Source organism: Camelus ferus, chromosome 29, assembly GCF_009834535.1.
Source record: "Camelus ferus isolate YT-003-E chromosome 29, BCGSAC_Cfer_1.0, whole genome shotgun sequence".
NCBI lineage: Eukaryota > Metazoa > Chordata > Mammalia > Artiodactyla > Camelidae > Camelus > Camelus ferus.
Genome location: NC_045724.1, coordinates 23454766 through 23470849, shown reverse-complemented (window position 1 = coordinate 23470849; position 16084 = coordinate 23454766). Strand labels below are relative to the sequence as shown.

The following is a 16084-nucleotide window of genomic DNA, read 5'->3' as shown; positions in this document are numbered from 1 at the left end:
AAGTTTAGAGTGATGCTGTTTGCTCGCAGCAACATCACAGGAGCAGCAGTGCACCATATGCTGCTACTTAGCAACTCGGTCTGTAAGTCCCAAAGCATGTACTGATTTGAAAATTGAACAGGAATTATAATCGTTGAGTGATACTAAGAGGCAAGTTGTTTGGATTACTAACTATGCAGATGTTTGATGGCAGGGAGGGAAAGGAACAAGACGATTTTTTTCCCTGCAGGATGACTAAAATCTTATTTATAGCTGCCAAAAGGGGTAAACTGATTAAAATTCCCCTAAAAGAATACCAGGTGATGAATTCTTGAACATGCTATATATCACAGCAAACAAAAGAAACGTTAAGTACAAAATTGAGCTAAGGCCATTCAACTGACGTAGTGTGTGAAGTGTATTCCCTGCCAGAGTACGTATTATCTTATAGCAGGCGACTTTTTAAAATAGCACATTCTAAAAACATTTTCCTATATGCAACGTTATTAAAAAATAGTTCGCTTCTGGCACACAAACCCGCCATATCTTTTACAAAGCGCAGAAAATATCTGGAGCGCCTTACTCCTTCATAAATTACCACTGGTATTTAAAGCATTCTCAGTAACTCTTGACTCAGATATTAAGAAAAATAATCTTAGTTGTTAGATTTTACTCAGGGCTTAATATTATCCATTGCATTTGAATTTACAAAACGAAGGAGCCAAGTTGTTATGATGCGTATGCTTTGAATTTCCAATCCTTTATCCAAAAGTCTTTAAGACGGACATAATGATTCTCCGAAAGGGAGCAGCTGCTTTATAACAGCAATCACTTATTGAGTTTGTGTTTCTACTGTTTCAAACAAATTCAATTAGCCCTTACACTTCAAAACCCTAAAGGCACCAAAGAGATGATACCGGGTTGCTTTAATCTAATAGTAATACTAAACTTGTCAGTACAGTTTGGGGATTGATGGTTAGAAGAAAATTAATAGTAACATTTTTCATTTTTTAATCAAACAGTCCTATTCAGAACTACCTACGGATCTTGGAGGCTACTTCGCTGAATGAATTCAGTTAAGTAAGAATTCTAAATGTAAAGCTAGCCTTCCAAAGGTATTCAGCTGAATGGAAGGAAACGTGGTCCGGATCTTTGAACTCAATGATGACCTTCTCGTCTGAACAATATAGCGTAGTTTCCAGAATGTCTGCCAGAGAAGGCAACGATCATGAAATGCCTTCTAAATGCAAAGTTCACAGAGAGGCAGGCCTGCTTCTGTTTTGAGTTAAGCCTGAGACATTTTGTTCTTAGAGAAATTTCAAAGCCCCATAAAGTGCACCCCTGACAGATACATTAGATTTAATTCACTGACAACCACCATAAAGAAAAATTGTTTTATTTTTGTTCCCTACTCCCTCACCCCTCCCAGTTATCAAATCTATTTGGGCAATGTAGGCCCTGAAAACCGCTGTGCTGGAGCTCACAGCCATAGTTACTGACACGCGAAACTCCAAGCTACCGTGGTTTAACTCTTCTACAAAAAAACACGTTCACGTCCACAAAGTGCTCTTGTGAACTCTCCCTCACTCTCACTTATTTATTTATTTATTTTTGCTCACAATGATCTTACGTATCCTGTTACAGGGCCCCCCTCCCGCCCCCAGGGCAGCTATCATTTTGCTTCAAACGCCCTCTCTGGATCAAAGGGCCCGGTCTTAAGTATCTAAAAATAAATAGCCAAGTATTCAGTTCTATAAATGTAACCATTTACATTTTCATTGGACTTTGGCTGTCACTTCTCATGATTAAATATCTTGTCAGCCATTCCCAGTGAAATGCACACAAATGCGCCCTTCAAAGGTTTCCATCACAAATTAGGAGTTTGGGATTGACAGACACAGACCAGTAAATGTAATAGATAAGCAACAAGGACCTACTGTGGAGCACAGGGAACTATATTCAATTTCTTGTAATGAGCTATAATGGAAAAGAATCTGAAAATATAGGTATATATATTTATGTATAGATATAACTGAATCACTTTTCTGTACACCTGAAACTAACACTGTAAATCAACTACACTTCAATAAAAAATAAAATTCAAAAAAAAAAAAAAAAGGTTGCATCACATCACGCACTTTGGCTCGAAAACAGCCGCAGAGCGCTCACTGGCCACGTGATTTTGGGGGTCAGTGTCACGCTTTACTGAAAACTGCCCGAATGGCGGATCATGAAAGCTATCTGTGACAAGCGTAGCTTATAATGATTAACTCGTCTATAGTCAGAAGCTCGAATAACCTGCACCTGTAAAGACTTTATTTCCTAAAGGTAAAACAACTGTTTAGGAAAGATCATGCTGGCAAAACAGCTGTTTGCCATTCTGGAGAGGAAACAAGGTATTATCTTTCAACAAATGCCAACTCCGGTGTTTTATCAGCTCGATCTCATTAACTGGAAACAAGGCTTAAACGCTTTGTTTATAAATTATGATTATTCCTGATTGCGGCAGTTACTGATAGCGCTACTCATTTGCAATGCAGCTCTTTGAATTTGTTTAATTACAATTTGAAGCAAGGCAGAGAAGATTAATTAACCCACCTGGCTGGCTGGCACATAGTCCTGGCTCGGCTCTGTCATGCTCATATACATGTTCTCACCGTCAAACTGCGAATGAAATAATAGTAAACATTCAGCAATCTCGACTGTGTGCATGTTTGTTGTTGGTTTTTTTTTTTTTTTCACCATCAAACTGGAAAACAGTAGCCATTAAAAAAAAAAAAAAAATACCATGGTTGGAAATACAAAAGATGTGTCCCAGCAAGAGAGCCCGTCTATTCTCTGACATTTCTGTTGTCATCCTTCCTGACCCTGGATGTCAGTGATTTGGAGTAATTAGTGCTCTAGTAATGACAGCAAGCAAGCAAGAAATGAATGGCTTCCTTTCCTCCGCAATCTGTTGTAAAACAAAATGGCTCATTTTGGGAACCATGAATACGTACTGCAGTTCGGCTGTAATGAAGTATTAAATGGATGGCATGATTTCTGAACGAAAAGGATAACGGAAGACACACTAAGGCACAGCTCAGTGCATTCTAAGTTGGCTCTCAGAGATGAAAAAGTGCAGACTTTTCGTAACAGACCAAAACTGGCTTCATCACAATCGCCTTATGATTAAAAATTTTTTTTAACTTTATCATCATATTTGAAAAGAGCACGTGCCACGACAAGCACGGCTAAGGATGGTAACAACAACGCGTAACAATAAAAATGTGCAGGCCCGATGACTGGACTCCCCCCTCCGCAGTCCTTCAAAGGCAGAATTCATGTAAGTGTTATAAATGCATAGAAATCCATATACCAGTTTACCAGTTAGGAACAAGAAGGGAGGAGGGAATTCATGGGGGCAGGACGAGCGCAGAACTGGGAGCAGCTCAGGCAACAACAATAGCAACATGAACAACAGCTTTTCATGATTCGGGTGTTTGAAAGCGGTGATCACTCCATTCAGACTTAATCCTCGGCTATCTTTAGTCACTTGATAAACAGGCAGAGCATTCCCCTTGTCGTGAGAGGAAGAACTTTCCCAGGGAAATAATCAAATGGACTAATAAAGCCAGCTTCAAAGAGCCAAGTCTGAATATACTTTCATTGCTGGACTCATTTCAGACCTGGGAACTTGCAAATCTTGAAAAGTTTCTTTTCAGGACAGGGTAGTGTTATGAATGGAGGTACAAATTCAGTCCTATGGACACACTTTATCTACCATCAGAAAAACTATGCATGGTCATGGTGGATGTGGTTCCACCATCGGTGAGCTGCTAGCGTAAGAGGGCTGGACAAATGCTAGGGACACATCCAAGCTTGCGAACTGGCTCTGAACTGTGGTCAGCCACAGAGGGTGCCCCCAAGATTTGTATAAACACGAGACACACAAGTAGAGCCCTCCCAAAGGACACGGAAGCTCTCGTTAAGCTCAGTTCAGAGAAACAAAGGATTTCCTCACCCCTTCATCCTGCAGATATATTTCATGTTATGTGAACAAACTTATCTAACCAGGTCTGAAATCACTTATTGAATGATGTGGTTGTTAGGACAGATCAGAAATCGCACACCCAGAAAAGAAGAGCTGAACATGCTGGCTGCTCTGTCCTCTGACTTAGAAGCCCTGAGTCCCAGTGACTTACCCAAGGTTGCTTTTCCATCAGTTAGGTGAGTGCCTTCAGCCCAAAGATAGTCGAGGCCCAATCAGTCTGCCTAGCACGCCGACCAGCTCAAAACCTGACACAGAGCAGCGTTTAGCATTTCTCCACCCCCACCCACTGTTGGTTTGTTTATAAATGTTTTTAATGTTAAGATGCCAAAGAACCATTTAAAATATGGACAGTTTCTCTGACTGTTCTAAACTGAACAGAAGTAGTGAAGTGAATCAAATCCTCCACTGCCTATGCATATCCTATAAATGTGTTACTTTCTATTTCATCTTCTCTTACTCATTTTCTAAATCTGGTGTCATTCTTCAGCCAACGAAGGCTTTGAAGTTTTGGTTTTAGTCTATCCAAAGCGTATGCTAATTGAGTCTATTCAATGTTCTTGCTCCTAAGGACTCTTTCCTCCAACAGTACCCATGCTTCAGTAACACTGAGCCAAGGCTGAAACAGCATTTCAATAAAAGATGTGTGGCTACAGGGAAAACTATCTTTTTTTAGTATATTCTGTGTGCTCATAACCTACCTGTATCTTTACATGTATTCACTGATATGTATTAACTGACTTAATCTTCACAACCACCAAGAGTTAGGTATTATCGTTACCTGTAAAGGCACAGAGAACTAAAGCTAGGTTCTCAAAGTTACACAGCTCCTAAGAGGCAGGGCTGGGATTCAAAGCCAGGAAGCCTAGCACACGCCCATAACCCCCATATAACATATAGAATATATTCTGAACCATAATGACGAGTTAGCTATCAATTCTGAAGATAATATCAATATAGTGTCAATGCAGAGTGATGACAGTATCTCAATGATGTTGAGATACTGTATAGAACCTCTACAGTATTGTGAGGCTTTCAAAAAACAAAAGAGTCCCAGTGAGCTGGCAATTTAGTAATCAAGCTGGTAGACTATTCCTGGATGCTTTATAATTAAGCCTTAAAAGATTGAGAGGTGGTATGATGATAAATTTTATGTGTCAACTTGACCGGGCCACAGGTGCCCAGATATTTGGTCAAATATTATTCTAGGTACACCCACGACAGCGTTTTTTGGATAAAATTAACCTTTGAATTGGCAAAATGAATAAAGCAGATCGCTCTCCCTACTGTGGGTGGGCCTCATCCAATCAGTTGAAGGACTGAATGGAAGAAAAAGGCTGATGGCTCCTGAGAGTAAGAGGGAACTCCTCCTGCCTGACTGCCTCTGAGCTGGGACACCAGTCTTCCTGCCTTTAGACTCTAACTGAAACATCAGCTGTTCCTGGGTCTCAAGCCTGCCAGCTTTTGGACTGGAACTATACTATGTGTTATTGTTGGATTTTTTTTTTTTTTAAACAAAGCGAAAAAAAAAAAAAAAAAAAAACAACTCCTGAGTCTCTAGCTTCCCAACTCCAGATCTTGGGACTTCTCAGCCTCCATAATCACATGAGCCAACTCCTCAGAATAAATCTCTCTCTCTCCCTATCAATCTATCTAAACAAAACCAACAGGTTTTCTGTTTCTTTGAACTCTATATAGGTGGCTTCTTCTAATACGACCAAGATATTCACAACTCCTCTGAAAGCTTCTTTCCGCAGGATCTACAGTGTGGAGATACATAAAGAGATGATCTCTATCTCACACCATGGTGATTTTGCTACGAGTCTCTGGCCTCCCCATGCCCACCCTTGCGCCCCAGTGCACATCACATGCATCCACACCTCTGTCCAGACTGCCTCCCTTCCCTTTTACTTGATGAAGCATTTTTTTTACCCCTTGGCTCCCCTCAGTCGGGGCTGGGCTCTCTCCAGCCTGTGGGCTCCCCAAGGCAGCCCTCCGGCTCCAGGCAGGTTTTGTTGTCAAGGGGCTAATGCCACGGGGCTGCAAGCTACCAGAAGACAGTACACATCCTGGTTCTCTTCAGTGTCTCGTCTCTACAGCTTAAGGCCAGCACATAAGAAGTTCTCAGGACATGTCTAATTAACAAAAATTAAATAACATTTGCTTGATTATATAGATTACCTTCCTAGAGAAGGCAGTGACTCAATAAAAGGAGGAAGGTTCAGCTTTTAGAGAATGGTTTGAAGGCTTCTGAAAGGAGACAACTTATAGTCTTGCAGTGGATTAAAACTGGTTGCTACAGGAGCAGAAGCCCTTAAAAAGAAAAAAAAATGTGCAGAAATAGCCAAGACCCCATTACTTAAATGCTGAAACCTGTTTGTGTTTAATTAAAAAACATGGAGATTGACCAAGAATCAAGAGACCAGGCTATGGATTAACTCATGGTCTCTTTCTGAAGAATTCCGAGTTATCAATCAAAGACAAATGTGTCAGAACAGGACTGGTCATTCCCCTCGTGTGTGGACAAACTCTTGAGCCCAGGAAGAAGGACAGGCCGAGCTCCCAGTGCCCCAGCCGCCCCCCCCCCCCCCAAATCAGGTTAATGTCATCCCTGCAGGTTTTACAGCTCCGCCCAACCACACCCTGTCCAGCAGCTGCTTCCGGGATCTCAGCAGGCCTCGTGCTGATGCAGCATTCTTAGAATGCACCCCTTGTCTTGGGTGTAGGTCAACCTACTGTTTGAAGGAGAATCAGGGTGCACAGAGCCCTAGGATTTCGGTCTTGGGAAGGTCCCTGGAGGCATTGTATCTGAACCCTTCATGCTATGACTGAAGAAACAGACTTTTGATGGGTCATGCAGTCCACTCAGGAATAGGATCAAGGTCTGGATTCCTGGTAGAAGAGTTTTCCACTAAGACATACTGTTCTATACTCCATCACTCATGGTACCTGGGGGATCAGATCTATGATGATTTGTGGCTTATGTGCACAGCCCACGTTCTTGAAGGCACAGTATTTGCATTATTACACTCAAGAGCCCAGTTCACCTCAACTGGACCTCATATTAGGTGAAACTTATTAATAATTGTTGTAATAACATTGTTTTATTAAAAATAACTAACTGTACTTCCTTACCCCTTACACTGATCACAGTTATTACTCTTTGAAGTCAACTGAGTGTAGGCATTGTGACTTTTCAAATGTATCTACGCATCCTGGGATGTTTAATTTCCACATATTCTCATTTTAAAATCTGAAGCAAAGTTTGAAGGAATAAATAGGCCGACTTATTTAAATCTAAATGTAAATGGCATCAACTCAGGATTAGCCTTTCTGACCAAGTGCTTTATACTCTTTCTCGTGTTTTTATTTCAAAGCACCGGGGGAGGCAATCACATAAAAAGTCACTTATAATCTTCTACTACAGTTTTTAAAAATTGTTTTCAGAGGATATTACCCAAACCCATAATCCCAAAGAGCTTTTCAAACTAGGTAGTTATTATTTCTTCTATTTAAAAACTGAAAGCAGACATCCAACACCATCTGAACAGAGGGCACGATGAGCAAAAAGGAGCAACAGTAGGGTCCCAAACCGCGAACACAAGGAAAATCAAAGATAGACTGTGAAGTGTAAAATCGGTCATTGGCTCTGGTGCAGGAAATGGGATCTTTTTAGGGAAACCATTAGAAGAAAACCAGAAAACTGCTGCTGGCGGAGGAGAGGGACCTCATGGGATTCATGAAACAGTACCACACTGTATCTCCTGGAAAAGGGAAAGCCTTACATTTCTGGGTGTTTTCTGAAGGAATATTGGATACTTTGTGTTTTTTTTTTTTTTAGGAGCTAAAAATGGAAATGTTTGTAACAGAGTCAATTTGACATTTCTTAGAAGATAATAAATCATTATAAGACAGAGTAATATCCTCAAAATAAAATATCCATTTTTGTATTGCTTGGCTCAGTATAAGACTCAAAGTCTTTTTTTTTCCGGTAATGAAAGAAATAACTTAAGTCTGGTCAGTGAAGCCAAAGACTTGCTGTTTCACGCAGAGCAATGCATTTTGAAAGCTACAGCAGAGTGTGAAAGGCGGGAACGTGGCTGAGCACATGCATCACCGCCGTTCACACGCGGAGTGACTTGTATCCAATAAAAACATCAAGGTGCGCTCCGACGCTCACTGTGCATCCTCCCATCCTCAAGGGAGAAGGTCAGCAGACACGGGAGAGGGAGCATGTGTTTATTTCTCTTCCAGCTTCAAGGCTGACCATGGAAATGTGAGATCGGCTAAGGCGGTCCGCCTCCCTGCTGAGCCAGGCTGAATGGAACTGGTGCTGAGCACAGGGCCAGGAAAAGTAGCTCAGCCCATCAACACCCAGAGAAAAGGAAACAACGCTGTCAGGTCTTTGAACGAATGTGTGTTACAACCTGGGAGCACACAGAGCTGAACCACAAAAGAGAAACCCCTCTTGGTCGGCTCCCGTCACTTGAACTTGAGTGGTAAACACTGCTGCAGATCTGAATGGCATGGAGGGAAATATGATTGGGGCTCGGAGTGGCTGCTTGGAGGCCACTGGACGGGGCGAGAGAGAATCCCCACTAGCAGAAAGCCACACCCACCACTTGGAATCTGCGCTCCATTCGGGAACTGAATGTACGTTCTCTTTTTTTGTCCTACAAACGTATTTATGTGGGGAAGACCTGTCTATCATGTCTCTAGTGTTAACTTTGATAACTGAAATGTTCAATAATTAATACTACGCATGTGTCTTGATCCTGTCTTTGTAAAGGCTGACCTAGTCCAAGGCCCAGTGCCACGACTCGCACGGTAACAGCAGTCTCCCTCTGCTGTCAAGGGTCTGGCTACAATTCAGTGTAAATTCACTCTAAACTTATTAACTCAAATGCACTCTATTATTTTAAGTAGTCACACTTAAGGGCCCCACACTTCAGATAATGATGCTATCATGGTTCAAAACAGTTCTAACCTTTACAGGCACTTTCTAAGCACATTACATCTATTAAGCCATTTCATTTTTGGAACAGTCTTGTCATACGGTGAATACTATTACTCCCATCTCACAGAAGACAAAACTGAGACCCAAAGTTAAGTCCTGTCTGTGATGGATCCAATCACATATTCCCGAGATCTTCTCAGTCTGCCTGACCCTCAGGCCTTGGCCACCGGCCTTTAATTCTATAACTTCCACAGTGCTCGAGTCTCCATAGCTACAATTAGAGGTTCCCTAAGCCCGCCCCAATGTAATTCAGGAGGCTCTGTCCCTGGGCCAGAGCCAGAGAGGTCCTGCCTTCCCCAGAGTCTGTGCACAAGGGCTGATGGCATACCCCAGGACTGTGGAGGAGTATGGCCTGCTGGAGAGGACCGTCCCCAGCCATCCCTGCGGCTTCTGTAAAGAAGTCACTTAAGCCCAACAGCCAGCCACGATTTGTTGCAACGTTACCGCAGCTTGGAAGTAGCGCCTTGCGTTTTGTTCTTCCTGCCGCCCTGCCGTGGTCCTTGCTCCCTCACTCTGGATCCCCTGGGCCTGCACTCCCAGCATTAACACGTTACCTTTCAGTACAGACCCTGCTTTCTGGGCCACTTGGACCAAGACAACGCCCAGTGAATGGCCCTCGGTGACTAAGTGTCAGCTCCCAACAGCAGTGTTACATTTCATCCCACCTTTATTCTGCTTTCATTACATTATTGAGAGATTAATTCTCTTTTAAGTTCCAATGCAGAGACAGAAACAAATTTATGAAATAGTAATAAATAGAAGAACTAAGTTTTTCTGATATCATGAAAATATCACCCCATTTGAAAGGAAAAAAAAATTGCAAGTTTCTAGAAAACTTCATTAACCCTAAACTCCCAAACACAAAGAAATCCACTTCCATTGTACATTACTTAAGAAAGAAAAGCATGTGTGGCTAAAAGCTGAACTCCCGCTCCAAGCCCATTCTGGCACAGTTAATGGAGATAACGTTAACCAAATGAAAACACATGTGACACTCGACACCGGGTTTTACTAAAAGGCCTCCACAAGGGGTTCGCTATCAGAAAACCAGGAGTGATGATTTCTGATTCCATGTAGGAGTCTTGTTTTTGAAATGAACTTCCAGGTAATTTTTGAATGTCTACAAAGCAAAAAAGCTATAAAACTGTACTATGTCGTTGAAGCTCAGTGTAGTTTCAAATGACTGGTTCAGGACATTCCTCTGACTTGTCATGTCGTAGACAAATTTTCTGAATCCATCTCCTCAGAGGACAATTTGAGAAGAACATTCAGACTTGCTGGCAATCCCTGCCTGCGCTCACTTGTTTCCACATCACATCAGCTCTCACCTCATTTACCACGGTACCTAAATCCCGCCTGGATGTGGAATGAAAAGTATGAAAGTCATTACTTTTGGGGGTTGGCACTTTTATTTCTAGTATTCCTTTTTAAGCACAGTGAACATTTTTCAGGATCTGACACACAGACAAAAAGGTGAGAATATTTTTATACAGGTTTGGTCTGGAAGAGCATGCTCTGTTCTGGGAACCTCAAAACAAGAAACATGTCAGAGGCTAGGAGTTCAGAGCGCTGAAAAGGTTCTGCGACTTGAATGACAGATGTCGAAAAAGATTAACAGAGAAGTTACACTGGTTAGGTGACAACTGAGTGGGATGAAAAGTTTAAAAAAAAAATTTGAGGACGAGCAATTACTGAATAATTGTGAGATTAAAAGTGGTCGCACCAAATAAAAATACAAATAGGAAGGTACAGAATTATTAAAACGGAGAGTCTCACTTCCCTATTATTATTACTCAGAAAATAACATTGAAACTAAGTGTAACAATAACACGACAGGAATAGACTTCTGGTCATTAAAACTCCTAATGGGAGGGCAGGTGCTGAAATAAATATATTTCGGTACATTCGGGGTGAACCCGACCAATTAGCAACACAAAAAGTTCCGTTTAGACCTACACCATTTCCTTTCTGAGGTCATACCTGACATTTCTTTTCTTCGGGTTCCAGAGAGTTTCTGTTTTCTAAATGAAAACACAATGACATTTTAAAGAAATGGATTAAATCTTTCAAGTCACTTAGTTTAAGTCTGTCCATTAGGAAAGGAGGTGACTTCTCAGGTCTTTGCTGACCTGAGAAGTCACTCAATCCATCATTTATATTAAGAGGAGAATAATGTTTGAATCTTCTTTAACATCTACAAACACTATACAGTTGCATCTATTTTTGCTTCTCCTTTCTCTGCGGACTTATCCACACTTTTTTTATGAAGATTAGGGTACAATTTGCCCTGCTTGACCTTAAGGCTTCCTGCACAAGGTGTGTCCTTCCCAAGGCATGTTCATCACATGTATTTTATGGCATTTCGAGTCCTAAGTTTTTCCTACTGTCTTCACGTTCACAGTAGTTCCAACTGCCCCCCCGGGTCACTCTCCCACTCCCATCGGAATTTTTTTGTTGGTCGCATTCTCCCCAATACTTCATCCTCCCTTTTGACAACATCCTTCTGTGGCATGAAATGGTGCCAGAAACATGTCAGATCAGAAACAGGAAGTCTTGTTGCTGGAAACCGCATGCCTGCTTCCACTCAAAGCCTTACTTATGCTGCATGGTGAGGAGTGACTGGTTTCCTTTGTTTTTTTTTCTGGAATGGCACCATATGACGCTCTTTTGCCGAAAAAATGAGAGAATATCACTGCGTGGTACTATCAGGGGTGGACCATCTCGCAGGGTCTTGCTGGTACAGTAAAACGCAACGGTAATCAACACGCTGCCAGATAAAAATGTGGTAATCATTCATTCATCCAACAAATGCTCGTTGTGCACCCATGGTGCAGCAGCAACCAGTACTTTTTCTATGCTTAGTGTACGTCGGGGCACAAGTGCATTCGCTCATTCAATCCCCACAACCTTGAGGCAGCCAGTGTTCACGTCCTTTAGAGCGTTTCAGGAACCCCACCATTCTGTTATTCTGCAGTTACATTTATTCCATGTGCTTTCATTCCCAAATCAGTCTCCACCCATGACAGTAACTCATCCTCCATGGGCACTGGGCAAAAGCTTCTGTAAACCAGATCACACTCACTTTCCATTTCTTCCTGTTCTCTTGGGACTGAAGTTTTTTCAGTCACTCTAATTTGGATAATTTGAGAAGCTCATTTTACGAGCGCTCAGGTCACAGTGAAAATCTTCATGGTACCAAATAGACAAGTCCAGGTCCGGCAAGCAGGCTGTGCCCATGATGCTCCAGATCACACTGATTTATTTCTTCACACTGACGTCCACCTGCTGGTGAACACGCTGTGCTCTGAACCATCTCCAGATCTGTATCAGCAAACTAACGAAAAGCTGACTGGATTGGCAGACAGAGTGCCATTCATTCCTCCCTTTCCCCCACGTCGCTTGTGAGTAATTCAGGGCCGCTGGTTCCCTCACAGGTACGGCAGAATAGCAGAATCTAGGAGAGATTCCATCCCAGAGTGGATTTGAAATAAGAAGACCCAGTTAGGAGCCTCGGTTCTGACACCTCCTGGAAGGTTGGTCTGGGGAATGAGAGTAAGAATATACTTCCTTCTTGTAATTATTTCAGCTTCAGTGAGATATGCGAAAGCACCTGTGAGTTGGAAAGCACTGAACATACAATCCCTGTGCTAGTCTGGAAACCACGGCACTGCCTCCCTTACGGCAAGTTCATTCGATTGTTTTCATCATTAGCTGGAAAGATCAATAGGCAGAAAGTTGTGTAGAATCAGGCTAAATGCGCCCTAAAGTAGCCTCCGAAGAGGCCTTTAATATGGAAAATGATGTGTAGACACTATTTTGTTATCACTGAATACAGAAGTGCAGAGTCCTAACTTAAATATTAAGTAAAAGAAAAGCAATGGAGTGGAAAAAAGAAAACAGCAGTGTAATTACCAAATCAACGAAAACCTTGTTGAGCATCACGTATGTATGTGCATGTAAGCATGTACATGCATGTTTTCTACAGACGTGCACATTTATTTACCATGTGTCGGTGTAAAATGTTTTTCTCCTGAAGTGTTTTTATGTTTGGCTTTTACGTAAGTTATTTTCAATGACGAAAGGAAGAAGCTATTACGGTGCAGTGTTACAAACTGTCACACAAAACCGCAGGAGAAACTGTCGGAAAATGCAAAGCTTAATGAATCTTCTCTTAATTCACAGAGAAAGTATTACCCAGTCATGGTAAGCTACACCATATCACATTCACTAAAATTGCCTCAGGTAGATTTATTGTCATAAAATAAAGATTTCAGGCAGTTTTTGGCATGAAAAATGCAATGTTATACTTAAATATTAAATATGTAGCAGGATAATCTAGGTCTCCTATAGGATTTTACTTTCCATACCTTATTAGCTTTACGCATTAAATTATCCATAAGAGACAATGGCTCTTTGTATTTTATGGAACTATATATAGCAATTTTTGTTCCAGTCCAATAATTGCATAACCTAGTTAGATACTTAAGCTGTTTCACTAATCAGTTAATGTTCCTTATAATGCTCACATCAAAGAAATTATGTAATCTCGACTACTCTGTAACCTGTAATTTCACTTTCTGTAAGAAACATTACATTATTAATATCTTTTGCACATTTCATATTTGCTATGAAAAATTCTGGCATAATATATTTTGATAACCATTAAGTAAGTTAACATTAATGTTAGATTAAGTAGCTTCAGGATTTCTTGTTTGAAATGCTTTCTGAGTAGTTCTGAGCAGAACGTACACGTTTGAGATAAATCTAATGAGTCTTGTCGCCAAGAAATCCTTCGACATTACTTGAGACATTAAACTTGAGACAAATAATTTAAACACATACTGAAGTAAGAATAGGATGGAAACTGAACCTTAGAGTAAGATCAAATGATCTAAGATAGATTTTTATTTTAAAAGCAGAATGATAATGCCTTTTCTTCAGAGCGACCACGACTTTCCTCCGAAAGTTCTCTTATAGCGTCTGTTCCCCATCCCACATAATTTAGGCAACAAAGCTCTTGGGACACAGGACTGGAAAATATCCTGCATCTAATATTTAAAGTCCATATTTTATAATACCCTTACTGTATACTATTTTCAGGCAGTGAAACTGCATTTGTAATAATCCATTTGTATTAGTGGTTCCAAAGCTATGGGAGTTTCTCAAAACGTGTACACTCGAACTTTTATGTAGAATTTTAAAAACTGTACTTTTCGTTGTATTTTAATGGAGGTGCTGGGGATTGAACTCAGGACCTTGTGCATGCTAAGCATGAACGCTACCACTGAGCTATCCCTATCCCCTTAAAATTGTACTTTTTAGTGTGTTTTTTTTTTTTGAGGGGGTAATTTGGTTTATCCATTTATTTATTTTTAGAGGAGGTGCTGTAGATTGGACCCAGGACCTCGTGCATGCTAAGCATGTGCTCTACCACTTGAGCTAGACCCTCCCCTGCTAAAATGGTACTTTTTAAAACAGTATGTTTTCACCCTGATTCTCAAAAACGAAAAGGCTTGTGGATATGCATTTTGGAGAAAGCCTGTGAGGCTCCATGCATTTCACCCATGAGCAATCTCTGAAGACTGTTTTGAAACGTTCTTCAAGGTGAGAGGGTGACTTAATGAAGGGTTGCTGTAATGCCAACTATAGCCACCAAGTGGTTTAAGCAATTCCATGATTTAGACAGTTATTTAGCATTTCCTTGGATCTTCCTGGAGTCAATATTTTGTTTTGATTTTATTTTTTCAGTTGTTTGGCCTTAGCTTTGCTCATCCTATTTAATAATATCATGACAGACATACAATGAATGCAGCCCGCATCTTCTGTGTGAGCAGCTCTCAGCTGGGGGCAATTCTGTCTCCCCACTTTTTGACTATCATGACTGACGGGGGCTACTGGCATCCAGTGGGTAGAGGCCAGGGATGCCTCTGCACGTCCTGCACTGCACAGGACGGCCCCCTAAAAAAGAATTATACGGCCCCACTGTCAACAGTGCTGCTAGTGAGAAATGGGTTGAGTCTGAGGTTCTGGTGTTTTTCATGACAAATTGTGACATGAGAGTTAAGATCAACTATGAAATGATTCGCTTAAGTAATAAAGGTAACTCAAATACTAAATCAATTCATCAATTTTTAAAAATCATTTAGTTATGTCCTAAATAGTTTGTACAATGCAATGTAAGTACCCAACTCTTATGGGGCTGATAGCACTATTCCAGGTGCTTTGGTACAGGGTTCAAAACAAGAATTAAAAAGCCCTCATCATCCCACACTTACAATTCCATTTCTTCCAAATAAACATACTCTGTATTCCTTAAACTTTGGAGTTAACGATTACTCTGGGTAGCTCCAGAATAACAAAATAAATTCTTCAAGCTACACATAAAAACTGCCACTTGCCACAATTAAAATCTAAAAGCACTAAGAAATATCAGTGATTTGTTAATTAGGATTCTATTTATCCTTTCATGGACCAAACTAATTATTTGTTTGCAAGATGTTGCATCTTCATTAAAACTATTAATATTCGGAGTAGATGGCAGTAATAATTTTATAAATGACAATGGAATTTCATCCCTGTGTTCCTAGCACAATGAATATTCCCACATGATATTGTCTGTCTAATAAGGGCAGATTTTTTTTTTCAGTAACAAAAAGCAGTTATATCTAATTCATAGTATCCATTATTTTCCAAGCAGTCTTCCTGGATATCAAGGAGGCACACATATTATTCTTTGATAGATACGTATGTAATATGTGTATGTAATACTGGAGAGAGAGGACAGACACTATCAAACCATATCTTCCTAGAATACGGTTATATTTTAAAACAATATAAAGCCATCTCTTCAATTTTTCTAAGGAAGAAGAGTCTAAGACCAGATTGTCTTCTAAAAAAGCAAGAGCAAGTAATTTAAAATTAATTAGTAAGTCCTCTGACTTTGGAAAGTATTCTGTATTTTTTAGGCAACATGTGTATCTCCCCAATCATGACGTAACTGGTTAATAGTTTTGAGTTTCATGCATTTAGAATGTGATGGTTGGGCACTGAGGGAGGTG

At 40.7% G+C, this 16084-nt stretch overlaps 1 protein-coding gene across 3 annotated transcripts in view; it reads right to left on the bottom strand.

Annotated features, from left to right (window-relative positions):
- Positions 1 to 16084, bottom strand: part of TOX (thymocyte selection associated high mobility group box) — a 270314-nt gene that overhangs the window by 134102 nt on the left and 120128 nt on the right. For 2 of the 3 annotated variants that reach the window (XM_032470217.1, XM_032470219.1), the window contains exon 2: positions 2578 to 2643. The exons of the other annotated variant lie outside the window; for it this stretch is intronic. In XM_032470217.1, coding sequence (XP_032326108.1) covers positions 2578 to 2643 — 66 coding nt within the window. The remainder of the gene's footprint in view (positions 1 to 2577; positions 2644 to 16084) is intronic. 3 annotated transcript variants of the gene reach the window in all.